Raw genomic sequence first — 22,045 nt, 5'->3', positions numbered from 1 at the left:
AAATAATTGCCTTGAACTACTTCTTGTAGCTGCCTTGGAATAATCCAGTAAAGATCCTGTATTCTCAGTGATTTTTATAACACCTGCTTATAGTTGCTGAACGAATCCAAAAGCAGAGGCTGTTCTTTCAGCACTACAAATATCCCCTTAATCCCTGGATTATTCCAAGTCTGCTACAGAGTCCCCTGATGTGCCCTGCATCCCAGTCCCCATTTGCTCCTTTTTTTACTTTTAGCAGCCCTTCATCACTGTTGTCTACAGTCCAGCTACTCCTTTACCCTCATGAGCGTTTGCATCCTTCCTCCTGCTTTTTACACTGAGTTCTCCCTACCCATTTTTCTTTGCCTACTTACAGGGTTATATGCTTTCTACACATTTGCTGTGCATGCATAAAATGGCATCTTTCAAACCTCTGCTTTAATTTTAGAATAGTGAGTTTTTCGCCCTTATGGTGGCACAGAAGACCTTGAATGACTGGGCTGCCCGGGCCTGCCTTGGGCCTTTCCAAGGGACAGGAATAGAGCCCCCAAATGATTAAGGGGGTGGAACGACTTCCCTGTGTGAGGAAAGGTTTCAGCATTTGGGACTTTTTAGTTTAGAGCAGACACGTCCAAGAGGTAGATCGTGATCTACCAGTAGATCACTGGATGTTTGTGGTAGATCTCTGGTAGATCACTGTCTCCCCCCAAATAAGCTCAACAAGTTTGGCTCCCCTTAAAAAGCTCAACATTTTGTTCGCATCTCCGCTCCTCCACATGCAGCTGCTGGGTGACCTTGGGCTAGTCACACTTCTCTGAAGTCTCTCAGCCTCACTCACCTCACAGAGTGTTTGTTGTGGGGGAGGAAGGGAAAGGAGAATGTTAGCCACTTTGAGACTCCTGAAGGGGAGTGATAAAGCGGGATATCAAATCCAAACTCTTCTTCTTCGTCTTCCCAGATAAGTGAGTTGTTGTTGTTGTTGTTTAGTCGTTTAGTCGTGTCCGACTCTTCGTGGCCCCATGGACCAGAGCACGCCAGGCACTCCTGTCTTCCACTGCCTCCCGCAGTTTGGTCCTAATCTTAATTTGTGTGCTTTTCTGCTAAGATTTTTTTGGAGGCCGTAGCAATGAGGAGAACACATTACAGGAGAATAGAGCGAGAGCTTTTGACACTATGCAAGTCTATTTCAATGTTATAGCTGTTGTTTTTGAAAAATTCAGTATCGATTATTGTAAGGTGCTGTGCAGCCATTCTCCTTTCAAAGAAGAAGAATCATAGTGTCCTAAGAGAGCCCAGGGAAGTTGTTTATTTATACAGCCAGTGGTGTGTTATATTTAAAAGCCCTGTTATTTTTATCAATACTTTGCTGTAAGGATAAATGGTGAGTTAGTGAGCGTTTGTTAAACATCCTGTCGTGAGATGCGCCTCGTGGCTGCTCCGAGGAGAAGTGATTGTGGTCATTGTTCTGAGAAAGTTAACGCCCTGCTTTCTGTTCCCTGACAGTGAACATTCAGTTTCTGGAAGGCTACAGTTCACAAGGTCCTCAAGTAGCAGACCTGTAGCTTTCTCTCAGCATGTCATCTAATATTTCTCTACTAGGGTTGATTTACGGATATGATCTTGTTGAAATCTGGTTTGTACAGATCGGTGGGAAGAGACTGCTAGCAAAGACATCAGGAGCTTTAGTGATGCTTCACCCTGAAGATGATCATTCCGAAACAGAATGAAACAATATGACAATAAATGTTATTGTATTTTTATCTTATTTGGCTTAATTTTGCAGGGTTTAGTGGCTTACAATGCAATCTTAGCTTGGGTTTTATCATCACTAGGAACTAATTTAAGACCTTTCTGGTGAAAAATGATGTATAAATAACAAAGAACAATAATTTTTAAATAAGTTTACATTACATTTATCTATATATCTGTATCTATCTATATCTATCATCTATATCTGTATATCTCCCACCCATCAGGTTGAGTTTCCCTAGCTGCTCTGGGTGGCTTACAACATAGAAAACAGCAAAACGCCAAACATTACAAAACAAGATATCTTATACAATCAACAAACAAACCAATACATCAATAAAAACCAATAACAAAAAATAAAAAATAAAAAAATAAAAACCAATAACAATTAACAATAACAACAGTTTACAGTTATACCCAAATTAAAGTAACCGCCGACTCCAACTAAACATTTAACCATCAACAACCCAACAAAAATGAAACAGAAGAACCAAAATTACAACTGTTTAAAACTTTTAAAACATTTTAGCCAGTTGCCCCAACCCAAGAGTTGTTTTAGCAATGTCCCAGTAGACTCCCAGGAGGCTTTTAGCTGCTCAGGGTAAGTCTGGGCTCCGCCCCCTAGGCCAGGTGAAAGTGGGCCTTGCAGCAGGAAGTGGTCTTCCTTCCAGCACTCATGGCAGCAGCAGGTTGTGTACATAAGAACATACAAATAGCCTGCTGGATCAGGCCAATGGCCCATCTAGTCCAGTATTTTTTACTTACACTGGCCGTCCAGATGCCTGTGAGAAGCCAGGGATCACAGCATGAGCACAAAAGCAATCTCCCCTCCCATAGTTTCCAGCAACTGGAATTGTAAATGGTTGTAAAAGTTGTGCTTTAATTCCTGATAACTGCCTCAATTTTTGCATTTTGAAAACTTCAATGTTTCATAGTACATGTCCATTACTACTATACAATGGTACCTAAGAAAAGTTCAGTATATTGTATTGCATCACCTTTGCCTCTTCTATGGAAAAAGACATGGATAAAAGTAATATTTTGGTTCTGCTTTTCCTGCAGGAAGGATCAGAATGTTCTTTCACCTGTCAATTGCTGGAACCTCCTTTTAAACCAGGTGAAGCGGGAGAGCAGGGACCACACCACCTTAAGTGACATCTACCTGAACAACATCATCCCTCGGTTTGTTCAAGTCAGTGAGGATTCTGGGCGACTTTTCAAAAAGGTAATGCTTTTCTTGCTACACGCATTATTTCATAGCTTCAGAGATGGCTTTTGGTGACATAACACAAGTGAATTTGTCCCCTTGTTGCACCTGAATTAGATTACTGTTATGTGCTGTATGTGGAGCTGCATCTAAAGACTGGTTGGAAATTATAGTTGATCCCGTATGAAGCTAACTGGCTGTTGATTTGGGCACATAGGTCAAACATGTTTTTCATTGAGTTACTAATTAGCTTCTGGGCTCAATTCAAAGTGCTGGTTTTGATCTTTTTAAAGACCCAAATGGTTTAGGACCCAAGCATTTTGAGATACTTGTCCTGGCAGAATCCTAAGTGAGCAAGGGTTACCCTAACAGCAGCTTCCTAGCACAAGAGAATCAAGATTACAATAGTGTGATTTCTTCCATTGGTGTCCTGCTGTGCTTCTCAAATGCAAGTGGCTTTCAGAGTGATCCTATTGCACCCGGTAGGCAATACTTTGAGGCCAGGACCTCTCCGTGACTATTATACATGTTTTATAATTAGGCAGAGCGCTCCTTTTCTATAAAATGTAATCATGGCAGTGGTGAAATAGCTTTTTACAAAGCAGGACGCTGAGCAGGGATACAGACTTCTCCAAAACTACCTCTTCCCCTTATCATTGCTTCATTTTAAAAGATAAAAAAGGGAATTAAATGAATTATCCCTTGCATTTATTAAATATGGCTAGGTATGGTGTGGCAGCCTCTAGATCAGGGTTGGCATGCATGGGATCGTGTCCAGTTACCCCCCTTTTTTAAACCATCTGGAAAAGTTTAATAGTGATCACAAGCTTTTATGAAGTCACTGCCTATGGGTATGTGCATTACCTGATACTTCTTTATTTTAAACATGCACATCCTGCCTTTTCTAAAAAGTTGAAGCTGGCTAACCAGAAAAAAGAACTAAAATAACATTAAAAAAATACGGGGGGGGGGGGAATTACAGATAGCATAATTATTCAAAAACCCTAGTAGCAGAGGATACCTAAAGGCATTGCATTGCCCTATAATCCTATCAGGAATGTTTAAGGGTATGTCTAGCACCCTTCAGGCCTATGTGTTCATTTTACATTCTGAAATGCCTGTATTTGTGTGGTGCTCCTGAAGCAGAGGTGGCAGTACCATTTGTTTCCAAGTAATGTGAAAGTAACAGCTTTATTTGACCTTCTGAAACTTTTTGCTAATTAAATTATCATTGATTAAGTACTTAGAAGGGATTATTGAGTAACAGGGACCCTTTAGTTTCCCTTAATCTTCGTAGAGGATAAGTAATGTTTCTACATTATACTCTTGAGGACAACATGGAAAACAAATTGGCTGGCTGGCAAGCACAAAGGATTTCTTTGGGAAAGTGTTCTAATATAACACAGTCGCTTGGCTGGAAGCATTGTCCCCGTCCCCACTTGGTTAATTTCACTGTAATTTGGTGATCAGATACCCATGTGCATTGTTGGTTAGAGCAGGGATGGAGACCCTGTGGCTCTCCAGATGTTGTTGGACCCAACTCCCATTATCCCTTGACCCCCATCCCTGGGTTAAGAGCGCTTTACCAGGACCAGGGAGACCTGGGTTCAAAACTCTACATCAATTGACTAGGCGATATTGGAGCAGTCATTATCTCTTAGCCTCACTTGAGAGAATGATGTTTGCCACCTTGAGCATCTTGGAGGATAGCTAAAATAAAAAAGTAGCAAATAAATCAAGAGTTTGGATATTTCTTTAACTTTGCCTACACAAAGACTTCTGTAGTTTTAACTGTGTAGCTGCCATTCAAAGTAAAATGGCAATCTTTGGCTACACTCCTATTAATTACAGTCAAACCTCAGTTGTTGAACATAATGTGTTCCGGAAGCCTGTTCGGCTTCTGAAATGTTCGGCAACTGAGGCACGGCTTTCGATTGGTTGCAGGAATTTCCTGCACTCAGCAGAAGCCGCGTTGATTGTTCGGCTTCCGAAAAACATTCGAAAACCAGGACATTTAATTCTGGGTTTTCAGTGTTCAGGAGCTGAAACGTTCTGAAACTGAGGTGTTCAGGATCCGAGGTTTGACTGAAGTACATATTGTATGGAAAAATGAGTGACTCAGGCTACAATCCAGTGCATGCTTTCTTGTGATTAAGTCTTTGCCTAAATCCTCTCTAGAGTGGTACCTCAGGATGCAAACGGGATCCGTTCCAGAGCCCTGTTCGCATCCCAAACGGAACGCAAGATGCGACAGTGTGTCTGTGCGTGCGCGGGTCACATTTCGCTGCTTCCGCACATGCGCGTGACGTCATTTTGAGCGCATGTGCGAGCGGTGAAACCTGGAAGTAACGCACTCCATTACTTCCGGGTTGCCGTGGAGCGCAACTCAAATGCACTCAACCTGAAGCACATTCAACTCGAGGTATGACTGTATTGAAAAATCTGCATAGAACTTGTGCACTTTTTTCTGGCAGTAGTGGCAACATGCTATTGAATGCTCTTTAGGTCATCATGGTGCAGAAGCTAAGGAGATGAGGTCCCGTTACTTCTGAACAGCTACTTCTGAACTGTGCTGTGAGGTTGGGCGGTGTTGGGGCTGCTTTGCAGTGGCTCATGATGCCACCAATATGCACCTTTGCAACCTGCCAGAGGCTTCTGTATAGGTTGCCCTGCACTGCACATTCTAGGACAGCCTTCCCTAATGGGCACTGCTCATATGTTGTTGCATTCCAACTCCCAGCAGCTCTGGCTAGCCTGGCCAGTGGTCAGGGACAATGGGAACAGTAGTTTAAAAAAAAAATCTGGAAGGTATCAAGTTGGAGAAGGCTGTTCTAGGTCCTCCCTACTAAATTAGGTCTAGTAGGGAAAATTGAATTACCCTCCCTCTCCTACTATTTTTTTTATAAAGCATGAAATGGTGGACTGGAAGGAAGCTAATAGTTACATTGCTAAGAAAAAGTACAACAATGAAGTAGCCTACTATGGGAATAGAAAATTAATGTAGATAACATGATTTTAAATGGCACATAAAAAAATATATCTTGGTTTGTTTTCCACAAGCAGAGCTCTGTTGTTTTGCCTCAGGTTTTGCAAAGACAGGAGCTGTTACTTGTTAGAATCTAGTATCCAGATAACAGGTCTGCCAAGTTGGTCAAATGCCAGGATAGTTTCTTCTGTTAACTCTCTTTACGCTTGCTATGTGTCACTAGCACATAATTCTTTGCACCAGTCCCTCCTGGGGAACCTTTCTCAGACTGACATGTGATATGCGGAATGGAAATAGTTTGTGACTGAACCCAGAGCCACTGGTGATTGTGCTCTTTGCTGGAAAGCTCTCTCAATTTCCTGCATCCCAATCAACCTGACAAGTGTGAACTAGCACAAGACTACTGATAAAGCCCAAATATCAAAGCGCTTAAGGGGCAGATTTGTTAACCAGCAAATAGCCAGTGTCTAAATGTAGAATTATGAAAGAAAGCAGCACTGTAGGTACCGCACCATTTCTAAGTGCTTCATTTAGTATGTATAATTGTACTTGCTACATGCCATCTAAATGTCTGAAAGCAGCTGTTATTTAAAAAAATAACCCCTTCAGATATTATTCAAGGGAAATAAGATAGTTGATTTCCAGCTGTTTTGCAAATGGACTAGACATTAAATTGCAATTTGTTCCAACTTCATTTTGTTGTTGTTGCAAGATTGTGTACTTCAAATCCAGCACATAAACAATGTTGATATTTGTAATTTTTGTTAAACAAGAGATCCATGCTTTTGCAGCCACTGGTTGAGTGTGGCTGCAAATAAAGTATTTTAATTGTTTCCCTAGGGGCTATTTGCAGAAGTCAACTGATCACAATTGTCAGTGTTACGGGTATCTGTGCCCTAACGCATGAATGATTTCCAAAAGTTAGCTCAGTTGGTAGAGCATGAGACATTCTCAGGGTTGTGGGTTTGAGCCAGACCTTGGGCAAAAGATTCCTGCATTGCAGGGGGTTGGACTAGATGCCCCTCATGGTCCCTTCGAACTCTATGATTCAGTGATCCAATCCAAGGTGAAGAAAAATATCAAGATGCATGTCGCACAAGGCGAAAATTAGCTGTCCTCTGTGGGCAAGTGGCTCTTGGGTCCCAGAAATTAGCTGGTTGCCTGTTCCGGACGGGACTGCACTCCCTCTGAAGGAGCAGCCTGGGGGTGCTGCATGCAGGATTCAGCATTGTCCCTGGAAACCCAAGTGGCCTCAATGGCTAGGAGTGCCTTTCACTTACCAGGCTTTTGACTGTTCCTGGACTGGGACAGCTTGACCACAGTGATTCAGGCATTGGTACCTTCCAAAGCGGATAACTACAATATGGTGCTTAACTCACGCTTAATTTGGAAGCTGCAGTTCGTGTAAAATGCTGCAGCATGATTGCTGACAGGAGTGAAAGTCTGTCAGCATATTACAGCTGCGCCCAGTGATCTGCACTAGTTCTAGTTTGCTACCGGGAATTGTTCAGGGTGTTACAATTGGTATATAAATCCCTTAATGCAGGGATGAGAAACTTTTTGGGGTTCATGGGCCAGATCCTTAACAGGATCGGCCTCACAGGCCAAATTCTGCAGATGGGTGCAGTTACCTACCTGTCCATAACTATTCATACGATAGTGCACGAATGACTTTTAAATCTCTAACGTTGGTCATTTAAGGGATGGGGTTGGGGAAGTGGTTCTTTCTGCCCTAGGGTGGGGAAGGGAAGGAGGAGAAAGAAGGCATCACGTGTGAGGAGTTCCTCCAGCAACAGTTCTGCAAAAATGCAGATCCGCTGCTGGAAGGACTCACACACACTTAGTGATGGATTTACATATAAGCTAAACAAGCTATAGCTTAGGGCCCCATTCTCTTGGGGGCCCCCAAAAAAATTTAAAGAAAAAAAACCTGGATGTACATTTCCAAAATATAAGATAAAAAACAAATAAAATAAAACCTACATACAGCAACAGTGTTTTGTGTTGTGTAGGTTGCTGTTATGTAAGTAATGGGCCCCGCCTGCTAGCCTGCTCCCTTAAATATCACATATAAAGGGCCCCATTACCTTCAGTAGCTCAGGGTCTCATCAAAGCGAAATCTGGCACTGCACACACTGCCTGTAAAATTGGGGGGGGGGGCGGGGGAGCACGGCTTTGCAAGAATTCCAATCCCACCCCCACCCCGTAGGAGGAAGCCTCTACCTTGGAAGTCAAACAGAATCCGTTCCGGAAGTCCGTTCGGCGTCCAAAACGTTCGGAAACCAAAGTGCAGCTTCTGATTGGCTGCAGGAAGCTCCTGCAGCCAATCAGAAGCCGCGGAAGCCCCATCAGACGTTCGGGTTCCAAAGAGTGTTCACAAACTGGAACACTCACTTCCGGGTTTGCAGCGTTGAATGCCAAAATGTCTGAGTACCAAGGCGTTCGGGATCGAAGGTACAACTGTAATTTATAGGCAATGTGCACAAGAGAAGTCCCTCTAGCAGTGGATCTGCAGAAAGCAAGGGGGAGAAACATGCATTTATGATATGAGTTACTGCTTTAGTGTGACAGCATCTGCTCCCACTTACATGAAACCAGTTTACAACTCAGTGCCTGTTTACATTTGACCAGGTGCTTTTGTTACACTGCTTTAACTGAAAACAGTCTACACCTGCTGAATTTTTATGTTACTTTTAATTGTATTGTTTTTATCACAGATGTGCTTGCTGTGGGGACTCTTTTGGGCAGAGAGGCAGCATATAAATTTAATAAATAGCACGCTTTCATATAAAGTAATGCCCATGTGCAATTAAAGATGCATGCATAAGAAGGTATTTCCCAAATGGGGACAAAAATGACATATCCTGGAAGGGAGAAGGCTGGTCACTGTATCTAGCTTACCAGATTCGAAAAGCTCATTCTGATTCATTTGGGGGTAGTTTCCAGATGCACAAAGTGCTGGAATTGAAGCTGGGTTGTGACAAATTGCAGAGGGCGCGTTTCACTCGAGAGATGAGCTGCTGCATTCTGCACCCGCTGGAGCAAAGCCCCCTTTCAAGGATAGTTAGAAGAGAAGCCTGCCGCTATAATCTACCCTTCTGGCTACATAGGCCTGTGTAGCTGTGATAAGGTCTGCGTGAGGCACAGTCACAGCCTGTGGTCATTTTCTCAGAGCCTGGAAGATGCATCCTGTCACAGCTATTGTCTGTGAATCCTGACATCGCAACAGATCCCATAAAGAAGGGTCCTGTCTTTTTATGCACTTCGCAGCAAAAAGCAGCTGTGACTTTTCTGTGAAATGTGTGGAAGTAGGTAGCCCAGCCCTCCAGTGAGAAATGTGCAGGCCACAACAAATCCTCTTGTCTCTTCCTGCAAGATTCTTCTTGTTTTGAAGGGAAGGTCTTACAAGGATGGTGCAGGCATGCTGCCTGTCAGGCTCTGGCATGTTTGTCTGTAATATGATTAAGTTCCAAACTTCCAGAAGCAATTTATATTTGGGGGTTTTTTTTGAAGCTTTTCTGTCGTTCTCAGCCTGGGCTGTCAAGTTCTGCTGCTGTTGCAAGAAGCCTGCAATATGGTCTGACTTAATCTAATTAAGTTTTTTCTCTTCCTATCTCACGATGAAGAGATCCTTTTCAGGGCTGTGATACGAGGAAGGGTCTCATTTGTTTGAGCAGTGGATGGAAGCCTGCCAACCACTTCAAAGGTATCTTTGCTGATAAGGGAAGTCAGGTTTGCTGCCAAAGCCAACGGTTAGAGTGGTGTCTGAGATACGAGTGTGTTGCTAACATTTCTGACCGGCTGCTACGGGGGCTTTAGTGCCCTCCCAAGGCCTCTCCTTAAAATGCTTGCTGAGTGGCTACAAGCAGCAATATTTTGGGGGGCATTCAAGATGGAAGTGATTCTGGAACCACTTCATGCAACAAGGGAATAAGAAAATGGGGTGGATTTAAATGCCAAGGAGCAACAGGCTGAAGTCAACGAAGTCACTGTGTGAGTGGAATGACTTCTGCAACAAAACTTGCATCCACCCTCACATATCCCAAAATCTGCTCTGGCAGAAGTTCCGTTGTGTAAGTGGAAGTTGTTCTACTTACGAAATTACTTGGCTGGAGACAACCCAAAGATTTGCAGGTACAGTGGTATCTCGAGTTGCATACGCTTCAGGTTACATACGCTTCAGGTTACAGACTCCGCTAACCCAGAAATACTACCTCGGGTTAAGAACTTTGCTTCAGGATGAGAACAGAAATCGTGCAGTGGCAGTGCGGCAGCAGTGGAAGGTCCCATTAGCTAAAGTGGTCCTTCAGGTTAAGAACAGTTTCAGGTTAAGAACGGACCTCCGGAACGAATTAAGTACGTAACCAGAGGTACCAATGTACTTTGTGTTGAAGTACCTGCACGCTGAGAGCCAGTGTGGTGTACTGGTTAAGAGCGGTGGACTTGTAATCTGGTGAACCAGGTTTGCTTCCCCGCTCCTCCACATGTAGCTTCTGGGTGACTTTGGGCCAGTCATACTTCTCTGAAGTCTCTCAGCCTCACTCACCTCACAGAGTGTTTGTTGTGGGGGAGGAAGGAAAAGGAGATTGTTAGCCACTTTGAGACTCCTTAGGGTAGTGATAAAGCGGGATATCAAATCCAAACTCTTCTTCTTCTTGAAAAAACAAGTTTCTCACTATATGTGGGTTGTACATAAGCCCCTGAATGTTTAACAGAGCTGGGCCAGCCATTAGGGAGGCTGAGACCACTGCCTTAGGCACCAGGAGCCCCCCCCCCCAGGTAGCACTCACAGTGGTGACCTACCTGCCCCACCACTTCCGTCAGCGACGGAGAAGCACCACCTCCATTGGCACCAATTTTTGGCAAGATCATGTCACTTTTGGGTGAGATCTCACCCCAAATTGGCACCATCTTGTCAGAAATCAGCGCTGATGGCAATGGCGCTTATCCGCCAGTGGCAAATGTGGATGTGCAGAGGTGTAAGGAGCAGCTAGGTGGTAGTGGCAGAGCAGGGTGGCCTTTCCCTTTTCGCATCAGGCAGTGGAACATGATTCAACCACCCTTGATGTTTAGCAGTCGGAATCTGCCACTTCAGGAATTCCTGGTTTGGGAGCATCATATCCCAGTCCTATGAGAATCTATTTGTTTTTGTTTAATTCTGACTACAGAATTGGCCTTTGCTTGCAACGCAGACTGGTATTGTTTTATCAAATTGGTTGTGTGAAAATATAGGGCCAATTCAGACTGTCGTAGCTCAGCTTATTAAGGCAAGATACGCACAAGCCTTGCAAACAGATCCCTTTTGTCATGGCTCATGAGCAAAGGGTGCCTCTAGTTTACCACGGTTCTGAAACTGGTTCAAGTGAAATGGGAATCTATGGTTAGAGATTTCCAGGTTTAATTGTGGCTTGCAGTAAAGGGAGGAGAAATAGCTCTTTGCACGGGTATGTGAATATACCTCAGCTCAGTATTGTGCAGGGGGTGGGGGCACATGCAAAAATAAACTGGACCAGCATTATTTGGCTCTGCTAAGAACGGCAGTGGTCGTACATTTCTACTATTTTGTGATTCTACAACCCCTCTGGAACCATGTTCCCACATGTGAAAATAAATAAATAAATAAATAAATAAGCAAGCAAGCAAGCAAGCAAGCAAGCAAGCAAGCATAGAAGCCTTAGCATATAAGGGAGAAGGCTAGGTTACAAGCCCTTCTTGCTTCAGTTAGCTCTCTAAGGGAAGGAGGAGGGAGCGGGGGGGGGTGTTGGGTTGGGTGTGGGAGCATTCAAGCATTGGCTGCCATGTATTCAGCCCCAGGAGAGAAAGCACCATATGCCTGAACAAGCAGGCTGACTCAAAGTTCTCTTAGGATACATGCTCTTCTTTTTAAGGGGATTCTACATAAATCTGTGGATGCTGTTCCGTTCCGTAGCAGTGACCACATTCCATGAAAATTGTGCCGTTCCAAAACTGTGGAATCTATAGCACTTTAAGAAAAACAACAAAGGCTTTGCTTTCAAACAGAAATAATAATCTGATGAGAGGGGATTGCAAGCCTTAGTCAAAATAATGCAGAGATTGGCACTTCTAGGGAAGAATACATTGTTTCTGCCTTGCCTATAACTAATTATATTACATTTCCCTGTATGAATTCTAATGAAGTTGAGGTGTGAGCCCTACACATTGGCTCACGTTGAGTTCTGATCCTCTCCTTGCAAATCTCAGGAGGGTAGGTTGCTTTGATATTGCTTCCATTCTTCTTTTGTCAGGTTTCTTTTGATTTCTTGCTTTTCTCTTTGTGCAGTACATATCTTTGATTCCTCTGTATTTCGAGCTTTGAGTGTGCTCCTTTCTAACTCTCTTCTGTTTAAATTTATTATCTTCAGATAAAACAGTGTTATGAAAAGGAGCCCAGTCCTTGGATTCCTACCCCCTTCTAACTATTCTGTTTTCCTTTAAGTTTCTGTGTGCGCTCATAATTCTCTGCATGGCGACACCATCATATTTTTAGCAAGATTTCCAGATCTTCTCCTGCTGATGTTATTTACACACATGGCCTCTTTTTACGGAAGAGGCCCTTGTAATTTAGTCTCCTTCATCGCCACTCCTTGCCAATTGCGATAGAAGAGAGAGATGTCTCTGAGTCAAACCAATTTTGACATGTTTTATGAATCTCTTATGTGTGTAGCAGTTTTTGGCATGAAGCAGCAAGCTATGCGTTCGTATTTCAGCTCATTAAAGAATTTTGTGTTGCATATGAAATAGGGTCTGCCTGCTAGACAGAAATGATGTACTCCGGAGGTTAACAAATCTGTATTACCTAACCATGTAGCATTCCCCTCCCCCCTTTTCTGTTCTGGCTAGTTTCTGAACAGACAAATTTTCTTCTGGTTCCTTTAGCTCCTTAACTGCAGCTCAGAGGTAACAAGAAGAGAAATCTGAGAACTGAAATGTTTAAACAGCCTTCTTCTTGATTCTGTGCAATTTATTTTTATGTGCAGCTGGCCTCTTTAGGCATATTATCAGCTGAGGTGAAAGGTAAATGTTGAGATAGTGCCAAGAAATACAGATCTATATTATATATATCTGTGAGGAAACTAAGCTAATCTCCTAAGTGTGCTTTTCTCTACATCCATTTCCTTTGCTGAAGTCTTCTAGGGCAGGAGAATCTTTCTTCCCATGACATGGTTTCCTCTATATGCTCATCCAGTTGCTTAAGTTCATTGTGAGAAGGCAACTGGGAGGTTTTCTTTTCTTGCTGATTCAAGAATCTGTGAGGCTGTGACGTACTTGCTGGACATCATTCTAAACTCTTGTCCCCTTTGCCACTAAAGAATTGTGTGCAGCTCTGGAATTGTACTTCGGAGTCCTGTGTGCAGCTCTGGAATTGTACTTCGGAGTCCTGTTCTTCTTTCTCACTTCCACTTTCTTATTGCTCCTTGGAGAATCATAGAATCATAGAATCATAGAGTTGGAAGAGACCACAAGGGCCATCGAGTCCAACCCCCTGCCAAGCAGGAAACACCATTAGAGCACTCCTGACATATGGTTGTCAAGCCTCTGCTTAAAGACCTCCAAAGAAGGAGACTCCACCACACTCCTTGGCAGCAAATTCCACTGTCGAACAGCTCTTACTGTCAGGAAGTTCTTCCTAATGTTTAGGTGGAATCTTCTTTCTTGTAGTTTGTATCCATTGCTCCGTGTCCGCTTCTCTGGAGCAGCAGAAAACAACCTTTCTCCCTCCTCTATGTGACATCCTTTTATATATTTGAACATGGCTATCATATCACCCCTTAACCTCCTCTTCTCAAGTGGAGAACCACTTGCTCTTCTCTCCTCCCTTTGCCTTATCTCTAAAAAAGACAAAAATGGAGGAAGGCATCCTGTTCATGACAGCACGGTGAGGTGCTGCATGGAATCTGTGCATCTACTTCAGCTACTCCATGAGCTCCATTTGAAAAGACTATTGTCTTAAATGTTGCAACGTAACAGAGAACAGTTTTTACTGCTTACCTGCTCAAGCGACTGGCAGCAAGGAAAGATTCTCTGACTTTCTGTGGGGCAATTTTCATGACTTGGTGTCTGTTCATGACAAGATGGATAATCAAACTTGCACATCTTCCTTTTGGTCAGCTCTGTATACTTCCAAGCCACCCTCCCCCCCACTTCCAATACTAAATTTCACCTTCTGCTTTCTTAGTTTTAGTTCAAAGGATGGTTGACAAGGGATGCTTTCACTCACCTTGGTGGTGGTAAGGAACTTCCTAATGACAAGGAAGTAGCTTTCATGGGCTGTTTGCTCCACCAGCCAAATGCTTGTACAAATAAGGGATTCCCCCTGCAACTAATATTTAGTCTGGAATTGCTTCCCCATACTTCTTTGCTTTGATCCTCTTTGGACATCATTAACATTATTTCATAATAAAACACTTGGAAATTGAAGGGTTTTTTGCCATATGTAAATACATTAACCGAACTGATTAAATCTATTTAGTCAATATTTTTTTAAGCTTCCCCTCTCTTATGGATCCTTTTACTGACATCTACTCTAGTTGTTAATTCACAAAAGTTTACCGCTTTGTCACCTCTATTCAATGATCTACTTCAGTTATATTTGTGAACAGGATATGCAGATAAACCATCTTCCCATAACTTCTGAGTTCTTGTACTAGCTTTGCTATGTAGAGCTATAGGGACTTTGGTCATGAAAGGTGCTGGTGGCTCATCCTGTTTTGTGTTGTATTTGATAAAAAGTGAAAATCTATAAAATGCAGGAGACATTTTCAAATGATCAATTAAACAATTTTGTAATATTGGCTTGCTGAAGGGTATAATTCTCATAAAAGTTTGTATTCAGACCTTTTGCTCTATAAGACTACAAATAAGATTGGCAGAAAAGATTCTGAACTGCATTAAACAAGTGCATAAGAAGTGAAGAGACCAGAAATTTAAGACTCTAAATTCTCTGAAACTTTAGAATTGGAGAGATCCTAGATGTCACTTAATCTGCGCCCTTCAGAAACTCAATTATAAGCATTTTTCTGTCTGACATCTGTGTTTTGAAGAACCTATGATCATGGTAACAGGCGCTGTATCTAATTGCTAATTAAGTACTGGGAGATAGTTCAATTGTTGGGCTTTTTATTAAAAAAAGAGTCATTGCTGCAATCTAAGTAAATGAAGATTCCAATGGCTAAGAGCCATATGATTGCTAGTCCAACAAGGGAGTATTGTAGTTTGGAAATGAACTGCAGGCTTGGGAGGAGGGTAATCAGATTGTCTTGGAACCACAGTTAACTGTTTTGAAACTTGCAGTCTAGGTGCCTAGGGCTATATGAGGAAGTGGTCATCTGTAGCCCTCTCAGCCATGTGCTAAGCCAGAACTGTGTGGTCACCCCCACTCACCCATCGTGCAGTTAAAAACAGGTATATTTTAAGCATTGATCCCAGTTGTCTGAATCTACTCCTGATATCTTGGGTAGAGAAATTATTCGGTGTGTTTTTAAATGATTTAAGCATGTCTTTCACATGGTTTCCAGTGCTCCGTATCAGTTTTAGGTATTATTTTATAAAGATGTTTTGCTCCAGGCCAGTCACTGTACAACTCAAGGATATCGTTAAATGATTTGCTATAGTTCAAAGTCTGGAAAGATAATTCCTGTCTGTGGTTTGGGTGAGTTGCTAGAATCAGCTCTTCTTAGTGTGGAAAATGAACTGCCCATGCTGCATTTCCATTTACCTTCCCTATATTTATTCACAGAATTGATGTTGATCACTTTAAAAGCATTTTGCTTGGTGTTTGCCAGACTTTGCAATGGATTAGATTCAGGTCATCTAAGAAATGGGCAAGAGCAGCTTGAGGATGGCAGGTTGGTCATCCAGCTGCGGTGCCTGCAGCCATCCATGTCAAGATAATATTTTCCTAGGGGTTTGAGAAAGAGCATCAGCGAAGGTAGGGTGCATGAACCTGTCATGAGTGGCACTGAAATTGTGCAAGATGGAGTCTAGGGCATTACTTCCAATACTTCACAGGCCTTTGCAGGCAGCTGGCAAAGTGGGCCATCTATTGAAGCCATATCCATGCTTCCATTTCATTTTGAAAGGCAAAGCAATATTGGTAGTTTCACGGAGAATCTGATGACTGAGACTTGACAGCATTTAAGATGACAGGAAAGAGTTATTTGGAAGCCAAATTTGTGAGCCAAAGAATTATACAGTAGTGTTGTTTTGACCTAGAATGGAGGTGAACTAGTTTGTCATAACTGAGGAGAAATGCACCTCACCATTATACGAGATTAAAATCTAGATTGCAGTGAAATTTAGGAATGGCACTCGGTTAGTGTGAAAGAGTCCCTTTTACTTCATTGGTTAGAACAAACTGCAGCTGCTTAATTGCTATGTAGTTGCCTTTAAAAACCAAGCCTCTACAGGTAGGCCTCTATAGGTAAATGTTGCTGGCCCTCTTGCAAGTCATTGTTCTAGCCTGAACATAGGATAGATAGTCTGACTCAGGAACATGGGGAACTATTGGCCCATCTAGCTCAGTACTTTGTGCAGGGCTGGCTCTGCTGCAGCCGAAGGGGTGTGTGTGTGTGTAACAATCTAGTTGGTGGCCAGGGGCGAAAGGAAATTGAGGCAGGATCACGCAGAGGATGGGGATATAACCATCTAGTTGTCTTGGCAATGAGGATGTGGCGGTGAGTGGCAGTCCGCTTGCCAAAGCAATGGCAGATTCTTCCCAATGCTGTGATATTTGTTGTTGTTGTTGTTGTCGTCATTCATCCATCCATCTTGAGAGACAACGGAGTACACCTCCGGGGCAAAGTCAAAGTACCGTGTTAGCAGCACCAAAGTGACCTCCCCAGGATGCAAGCCTGGGCAGTGGATATGGAAGCCTAGGGCTGCCCAGACAATGAGACCTGCCCCCCTCAGCTTCCCTGATGGTGGTCCAAAGGAAAGAAGAGCAATACGTTAGGCACCAGCCTGACTGCAGGAGTTTCTGGAAGGAGTCATACAAGGTGCCATCTAACCATCTTAAGGACCCCTACTTGGACTATGTGCTGCACATTAGGTGGGAACAGGTGGCACGTGAAGCCTTGGGGCCAAACCAAAGGGACTGGGCAACTGCCGACAAGGGATGTCAACCCCCCCCCCTTCAGAGTCTGACAGAGTGCCAGGAGCCCAGGGAATAGGAGAGGTTATACAGGGGTGATTGTGAAACCGTTACCTCAAATGAGGCCATAGCACACATCCGGGGCCCATTGCCATGTCCCTTGCCTAGCTTTAGAAGGAAGCCTTTGGACCATACACATATGCTTGGTTTGCCATGTAAAATGCACTTTCTGCATCAATACACTTTTATGTCTAAAGTTAATCTCTAGGTGCATTTTAATGTAGCTCAGTTTAGTTATTAGAAAATACTAATAAGAGACAATTGAGGTTCTTGAATGAAAATGCATTTCAATTTTTATTTTCCATAGTGTAAGCATTCAAAATAAGTGGTGCTGGGGACCCCTAAAATCTCTCTAATCCATAGATTATACTGGTAGTTGGTGGCTTGGTATTTCTGCCTTTTAAAGTCTGGATAGAGAGCGACTCAGAACTTGTAACTATATTGATTCTATGGACAAAAAAGTAGCAAAAGGTCTACCTAATTTCCTTGTTGATACATGAAAAATGAACAAAATATCATTTTGACTTCAGTTTTTAGCAACAGAGTAGACCATGCTGATTTTTTAAAGTAGTTATTTTGAAGCAACAAGCTGTGTCTTCTCCCCAGGACTCTCTAACTACGTTTAGAGGGTATGTTATATTTAGGCCATAAAATGTTGACAGCGTATCTAACTTGCCTTTTTTATTAGTGCCCTAAATATTTTGAAGCTGCAGCTGTAATTTTCAGTGGAATGCGGAACAGCCAAGTAAGCATTGCCATAGATCCAAAAAATCTTGATTAAATTAGACGGAGGCTGGGTTAGGCGGGCGGGGGTGGGGTGGGGGGTGGGAACAGGACAAAGAGAGCCTTGAGTAGCCTGCTGCGGTATTCTGAGAGTTAATGTTCCAGTTAACTGTGGCAGTGACCTACGGCTCTGCACGTGATTCATGCACAGACCCAAAGGTAGCAAGCAAAAGACTGCGTGAGTGTGCCTATGTGTATGAGATCGGAGGAGGCAGTGTGTGTGTTTTCATGCACACATTTGTGGCTACTTTTGCTTTTCTAGTCCTTTTTGATTGGGGGGGGGGATGTTACACTAAGGCAGCAAGAAAGCAAGATATTGATCTTGAGGCAAGGCAGCCATGTAATAGTTTGCCCTTCAGCCAGCGTTGCTTTCTTAATGCTAAGCATATGGACCTGTTAGGCTGAAGTTTTAAGTTTTTCTGCTCTACTATGTAACTCTTTCATGACCTCCAAGCAGTGGTCATCTGCAATGCATGTACAGCTGAATTTGCGCTTGGTCATTATTAGTTCAGTTAGAAGGGTCTTTGTGTGCCAGATTCTAAGCCTCTGTGAAATCAATCATTGTACACTGAGGTGGGAAACCTCACAGCTGAGGACCACATCTCCAGGCCTCCCCATCCAGCCCTCCCCTGGAACAAACAAACAAAGTGCTTTTGACTTCCTGGAATGTGCTCAGTGGAAAGTAGTGTGTGTGTGTGTGTGTGTGTCAAAACTTCTGTGTTTTGTGTGACTGGAATATAGCTTCTTGTGCAAAAGAGCATTAAATAAATTGCCTGGTCCACTTTTGCTTCTGGCCCCACACATTACTGGCATGTGGCCCCCCCAGAAGGTCCCCTTGTGTGTGAGAGGGGGTGTTGATTATTGGGATGAAAAAGCTCCCCCACTTATGTTTCCTATCATAGAATTGTAGAGTTGGAAGGGATCCTGAGAGTCATCTAGTCCAGCCTCCTGCAATGCAGGAATCTCAGCTAGAGCATCCATGACAGGTGGCCATCCAACCCCTGCTTTAAGAACCTCCAAGGAAGGAGAGCCCACAACCTTGTGAGGGAGACGTTTCCTTTGTTACTATAGCACGCAAATGTATCATTAAATGATGAGAGGATTGGGTACTGGCCTTTTTTCAGAATCCCTTCATGTTTGGCAAATGCCCTGGAGAAGCTTTAATTGTAGCCTTACTGGCCATAGTCTTTCTCTGCTTGTGCACTTGGGTTATGATCAGCCACGTCTGGTTCCATTGCACTCTGAGACACCCAGACTCTCATCTTTACTCAGTAAATGTTTTCCGTCAACATCATTAGGCATTTCCCTTTTGTTTTTTCATTGCTTATGGCTCCATATCCTCCTAATTCAGATAGGTTTTTAGTTAGCCATTTTCAACCCCTTTTAATGAGCCTCACCCACTGGTTGTATTGGGAGTTGCTATGATTTGGAACTTCTGAAATCACATTTGCTTTTGTGACTGTGATGTTTCCTACTTGACTTTCTCTTCTACTTATACTCTCCTTTTAATTAAGCATAATCTGTCAGTTTGCCTTCCTTCCTTTTATACATTTCTTCTTTCCTCTTCAACCTGACCTTTCAGCTCAGAAACATCAAGCATTCTGATCTTCTCCAGGTCCTTACACAATTGCTCTCTGCACACATTTGCATGATCTATAAATATCTACAAGTAGTACATGATATGGAACTAACCATGTTCTGACATGACACTGTGGATAATTACTCTGAAATGAAGCACAATAGTGAACATTTAATACATATATAATATTAAAAAAATTAAGCATTAGTAGCATGAAAATATATGCATTTGAAATACCATGTACTGATCGTTACAATAAAAGCATCACAGCACCGTTCTTTCCTTAAAAGTAAGTGGTCCTATTAGAGAAGAAAGTTCCAAAGGGCTGATTGTGGCAAACTGTGGCAAGCAGTCATAAAAACAGGAAGGATAAAATTGCAAGATAAAAAAGGATAATGTTCATAATAATCTTAGAAGGCTTTAAAAAGAATGAATGGCGTAAAATATATTCCATCGTGACAAGATTCATATTTCTACCAAACATTCCTGAATGTTGCCAAATAAACTCATATTTAGTGGCTAGTTTGGTCATATAAATCTCAAGCTGCCTCCAAGCAAAAGCAAAGTCGGAGGGGGTCCTCATCACTCCTGGTGGCACATATTTTATGAGTCAGTTTTTTAGAAAGGGCAATGAGCATGACTTTTTTAAACCATAGGTCCATAGGATAACAATGTGTACCCTTTCACCCTTGAGAGATCACTAGACAAGCGACAACCAACAAATATAGAATTAATCATTGAGAAGTAAGGCCAGCATTGGCACCATCAAAAATGGATAAGAGAAATAGCAAGCAGGTCACCTTGGATGCTAAGCTAACAATTATACCAGTCTCCATTGCTTCCAGAACTTGTGTACCCCCACCATATATGCCAATATGTGCCTTGTACCTTACAACCCCACCAGCATAATGGGGGACCAGATCTTACAATGTGAGCAAGTCTGACCCAGTTTAAAAACCAGTGGTGGACCATCTTCAAAGAATTCTCCCTAATGTTAGCAAGCATGGACCTCAAGCGACTCGCCAACCAGATCTTAAGCCATTGAGAATTTTTTAGTTTGCCTGTAGAGTCCATCACCTACACCAGTTTCAAAGTAGTAAATGGAGAGGACTGGGATTTACTCAGAAATGCAGGGTTTCGGTGACATATATCCCCCACTGATACAATACTAATTACTAAACATTTTGGTCAGAAAAGTTTGGGGCACTTTTGAGTGAGTGAATGAATGAATGAATGAATGAACTTTATTATGGTGACAGACCAGGATAGACTTTTGTCATTTGCCTGTCTTGATAATTCAGATTAAGAAAATGACTATTATAATAGATGGTGCTCTTCACAACAGGGACCACCTTTGTTCTGAAAAAGTATTGGAGAATATTGCTGAAAATCCTCAGTTGGGGGCTGTTGGATCTTTTTCTTTCTAAGTCTAGCAATTATAAGAGCAGAATGCTTTTCTTTGTCAGGCTTCAGGACTTGGTTTATTTACTTGGCAATGCATCTGGCCACCCAAGGATGGTGGTGTGAAACTTGGGGGCATGAGTTGAACTAGTGCGTGGAAACTCAAGCCATTTGAATGTCCTAATCATTCTGCTTGCTTTCTTGTTTGCTTACTCATGCAATAATACTTTGAGGCATAACTATTGAATAACACCAGCTGTTTCATAAATTGGTAAGAGGGCTCTATATGAAGGCTGAGATCAGGACTCATGTCAAATTAAGTACACTTTTTAAAAAGTTGCACTTGTCTTAATGATGTTGTAGAATGAAATAATAATTTGTTGGGTTATTCAAAGAGGGAAGTGTAATGTAGAGAATTACCATGTAGTCCATTTCAATGTTGGTTACTTTCCAGGGTGTTCATTCTTTGTACATTTACTGGCAGACAAAAAAGTGCTCAAGTTTTCTCATTAATGATTAGCCTTTGTTGCTCAGTTGATAAGAGAACTTGTTTGGGTGCATTATGAAAGCAAAATAAGGCAAATAAATTAATGTATGTAAGTTAAAAAACTGACCATTTCTAGATTTCTTGTTCCTTTATCTAATTAGAACTAGCTTCTGTTAAATGCAGATTAATGAACACTATGGATTACCACTTTCATCTGTTGTGGGAATTCTTCTGAAACAAAGAATGTAGCCAGTTTCAAAGGCCTTTCTCCTGCTTGTTCTACAGGGAGGTGATCAATCAGAAAAATCATTTACAATTAGATTACATTTTGTTCCCCCACTGTTCCTTGTTAATGTTTCTGCCTTTTGTAATCTGAACTAAATTGTGTTAGGAAACCCTTAGTCAATTGACTGCTTTCTTTTTCATAACTTGATGCTTTGATATCAGAGTAAGGGGTTGGGTCATGCACATCTTTTCATTGCTGTGCTACAGATTAAATGTGGTCTGTTTGCCTAACCCTGGTTAGTAATCAGAAACTTGTGGGTTTCTTTCCTACCTTCTCTTTCCTTATGTTGGCATTTCCCCTCTTTCCACTTCTGGAACTAACTCCAATTAACTCTGCACTGGTGTTTAGTGCTAAATCACAATTTTCTACTGGGTCAATTTTCACACCGTCATATAGTTGTCATGTAGGAGGCCACCAT

General features: G+C 42.4%; 1 protein-coding gene across 8 annotated transcripts in view; it reads left to right on the top strand.

The window, feature by feature from the left end:
• The window catches only part of SRGAP2 (SLIT-ROBO Rho GTPase activating protein 2), a 191,042-nt gene that overhangs the window by 78,198 nt on the left and 90,799 nt on the right, over positions 1-22,045 (top strand). For 7 of the 8 annotated variants that reach the window (XM_083444263.1, XM_083444265.1, XM_083444264.1 and 4 more), the window contains exon 4: positions 2,791-2,953. In XM_083444263.1, the coding sequence (XP_083300389.1) occupies positions 2,791-2,953 (163 nt within the window). Of the gene's footprint in view, positions 1-2,790; positions 2,954-9,467; positions 9,628-22,045 lie in introns of those variants that run through there. The other variant, XM_083444267.1, reaches the window with a different exon arrangement.

The sequence above is a fragment of the Podarcis tiliguerta genome (genome assembly GCF_965153285.1).
Source record: "Podarcis tiliguerta genome assembly, chromosome: 6".
Classification (NCBI taxonomy): domain Eukaryota; kingdom Metazoa; phylum Chordata; class Lepidosauria; order Squamata; family Lacertidae; genus Podarcis; species Podarcis tiliguerta.
The sequence above is the reverse complement of the archived record's forward strand: the minus strand, read 5'-3'. Positions and strand labels throughout refer to the sequence as shown.